This window comes from Lepisma saccharinum, chromosome 7 (assembly GCF_977018435.1).
Source record: "Lepisma saccharinum chromosome 7, izLepSacc3.1, whole genome shotgun sequence".
Classification (NCBI taxonomy): domain Eukaryota; kingdom Metazoa; phylum Arthropoda; class Insecta; order Zygentoma; family Lepismatidae; genus Lepisma; species Lepisma saccharinum.
The window spans coordinates 8,271,724-8,274,742 of NC_139235.1; the positions used below are offsets into that span (position 1 = coordinate 8,271,724).

Below are 3,019 nucleotides of genomic sequence, written 5' to 3' on the forward strand. Positions count from 1 at the left end.
ACGTAGCCACGTTGGGCTTACGATGTCCATAATTGTCAGCGATGGTTTCTGGCTGTGTCCCGAGTGGCCTCTCTACGCACACTGGCTGGAAGTAACTACCGCGCTAAAATGGCGGCAACTAGACACCGCGCTAAGATTGAATTAGCCAATGGGAGTGCAGGTTACTTAAGGCATTTGAAATACACAAATAAACAATTGAAGCTATATGCAATATAAAATATATAAAGAAAGAATAAACATGGTTACTTTTATAGATAAATCTCCAACATACTCCCCCCCGTTGGAATGTTCACATCCAACCTAACACTAGGGGATACATTGTCAATGTTTTAGCTCATGGAGCGTCTTCTTCCCAATGTGGTAAAGGCACAATTTTGCTTAATGCTCTCTTGTAGACTCCGTCTCTAGTACGAACGGTGACTACGCGCACTAGGTTATCCCTTCCCGGAAACACTTCTTGGATGACGCCGACTCTCCACGAGAGTGGAGGAAGATTGTCCTCCTTCAATAGCACTGGTGTGCCAGGCTTCAAATTCGACTGAACGGCTGTCCATTTCTGTCGCTGCTGCAGACTATGCAGATAGTCCTGAGACCACTTCCTCCACACTCGCTGCTGGAACTGCTGTATGCGCTGCCATCTGGATAATCTGTTGGCAGCCAGATCTGTAATGTTTGGTTCAGGAAATGAGGTTAGAGGACCTCCAATAAGAAAATGACCAGGGGTAATGTAGCTGAATTCATCATGAGAATCAGGGAGTGTGGAAAGAGGACGGGAGTTGAGGCAGGCCTCTATTTGGCATAGCAGAGTTACTAGTTCTTCGTATGTTAGCACGGCGTTTCCTGTTACTCTGCGGAGATGGTATTTCATAGACTTCACTGCACTTTCAAAAATCCCGCCGAATGATGGACTGCGTGGTGGAGAATACTTCCATTGGAAATTCTCTTCTGCTGCAAATCTGTTGATGTCCTTGTTGAACTCTTGTGATTGAAAGAGTTTACGTAATTCCTGCAATTCATTTTTAGCACCATGGAACGTTGTAGCATTGTCGCTAAAAATACTTGCACACTTTCCTCTTCTCGCGGTGAAGCGTAGTAGAGCTGCGATGAAGGCTTGTGATGTCAATTCTGAGACAATCTCTAGATGAATTGCCCTCGTGGCAAGACAAGTGAAAACTGCAATGTAGCATTTTCTTGTGGATCTGCTTCTTGCGGCTCCCGTCTTGATGTGGTATGGCCCTGCGTAATCAACGCCTACGTGATGGAATGCCTTGCTGGGTCTCACTCTACTGGAGGGTAACTGCCCCATCAGCTGCTGGGCGGCCGAAGCCTTCAAACGATAGCATATGTTGCACTGATGAATGATCTGTTTGACCACCTGTCGTATGCGAGGTATCCAGTATTTCTCACGAAGTGATGATATGAGAAGCTGTGGACCAGCATGCATAAGTCTCTTGTGTTCTGATGCTATCAGAATTTTCGCGAAATGACTCTTCGGATGAAGAATAATTTGATGTTTGCTTTGAAACTCCAATTCACTGTTTTCCAATCTTCCTCCGACACGAATTACTTTTTCATTGTCGAGAAATGGATGAAGGTTCCTCAAAATGCTTTTGTTGTGTACTTGCTGCTTGTCAGACAAATCTTTGATTTCCTGAGAGAAGAATGCGCGTTCTGTTATCTTGATGCAGGCAAGTGTGGCGCCTTGAATTTCAAAGGTGGTAAGGTCTTCACTACTTTTGTCTCTTGAGTTTCTGCAATTGCTGCTGAACCTTTTACAGAGTGACACTACTCTCAGTAGCTTGGATAAACTTGAATATCTAGATATGATTTCTTCTTCAGTTGTTACATGAGTGATCAATGTGGTAGCTGCTACCTTACGCTGCTCTGGAATAGTGTTGTCGTCTGGACTGAATGCTAAACTCGAGGATGGCCACTGTGTCTCGTCTTCTTGAAGCCAGGTGGGTCCGTGCCACCAAAGCTGAAGTGATCTGATAGTTTTTGCATCAACTCCTCGTGAGATCAGATCTGCAGGATTGTCTTTTGACGGAACGTGCTTCCAATCACTGACCTGTGTGAATTCCTGTACAATAGCAACTCGGTTGGCAACAAAAGGTTTCCATTTACTGGCTGATGACGCCAGCCAAGCTAGGACGATTTTTGAGTCGGTCCATAGGTGAATGGTGTCTATACATAGACGCAGTATGGGCAATGCTTTGTGTACCAGTTTGGCTAGTAGAACTGCCGCACATAATTCCAAACGCGGAAGAGTGGTTCTCTTCACCGGAGCCACCTTGGACTTTGAACACAATAAGTTCACACTTATGTGACCCTCTGAATCAATTGATCTTACGAAGAGAACACTGCCATAGTTTCTCTCTGATGCATCAGAGAAACCGTGAATTTGAACTTTATGGATGTCTCCTGGAGCCAAACTGAATCGTGGTACTTTTACTTCGTTAATACATGTGAGCTGCGAATGAAGACGACGCCATGTTTTCTGCAAATCTATAGGAAGCGGATCATCCCATCCTACATTGTGGAGCCATAACTGCTGCAGGAACGACTTGTATGTTATCACCACTGGCGATATTAGTCCGATTGGATCGAACACTTGTGCAATTATGCTGGCAACTTGGCGCTTTGAGAAGATCTTCAACGAGCCTACATCCACTGTTGTGGCGACCTTGCTGTCCATGAGAAATTCGTCCGTGGATGGGCGCCATGAAATTCCCAATGTTTTTGTGCCTTCTGTGTCGAATTGCACTAGATCCTGTACTGCCTTCAATTCTTCTGGAATAGATTGCAACACTGCCTTGCTATTGGAGCACCATTTACGTAGATTGAATCCTCCCTCCCGGAGTAATTCTGTGAGACTTTCACGCAGCTTTATTGCACCTTCAATGCAATGATTTCCTCCCAGAAAATCGTCAACGTAGAAGTCATGTGTCAAGACATGAGTGGCTACTGTGAAATTTGATGATTCATCTTCTGCCAACTGCTTGAGGCATCTTGTGGCCAA

The 3,019-nt window shown here is 45.0% G+C and overlaps 1 protein-coding gene across 1 annotated transcript; it reads right to left on the bottom strand.

Annotated features, from left to right (window-relative positions):
• Positions 1–334: 334 nt before the first annotated feature.
• LOC145990080 (uncharacterized) lies at positions 335–2,695 on the bottom strand. Its single transcript, XM_083125732.1, has 2 exons — positions 1,626–2,695; positions 335–848 (listed from the first exon to the last, which is right to left on the bottom strand). Exons 1-2 carry the CDS (start codon positions 2,693–2,695, stop codon positions 335–337), a joined length of 1,584 nt encoding a protein of 527 aa, XP_082981858.1.
• Between the last annotated feature and the right edge of the window lie 324 nt (positions 2,696–3,019).

Bases quoted from the DNA above. Each gene is read 5' to 3' on its own strand.
- LOC145990080 (XM_083125732.1), bottom strand. From the start codon at position 2,695: ATGGACAGCAAGGTCGCCACAACAGTGGATGTAGGCTCGTTGAAGATC. The intron at 849-1,625 runs GCAAGTACACAA...CCATCTCCGCAG, and splicing joins AAAGATTTGTCTGACAAGCA to AGTAACAGGAAACGCCGTGC.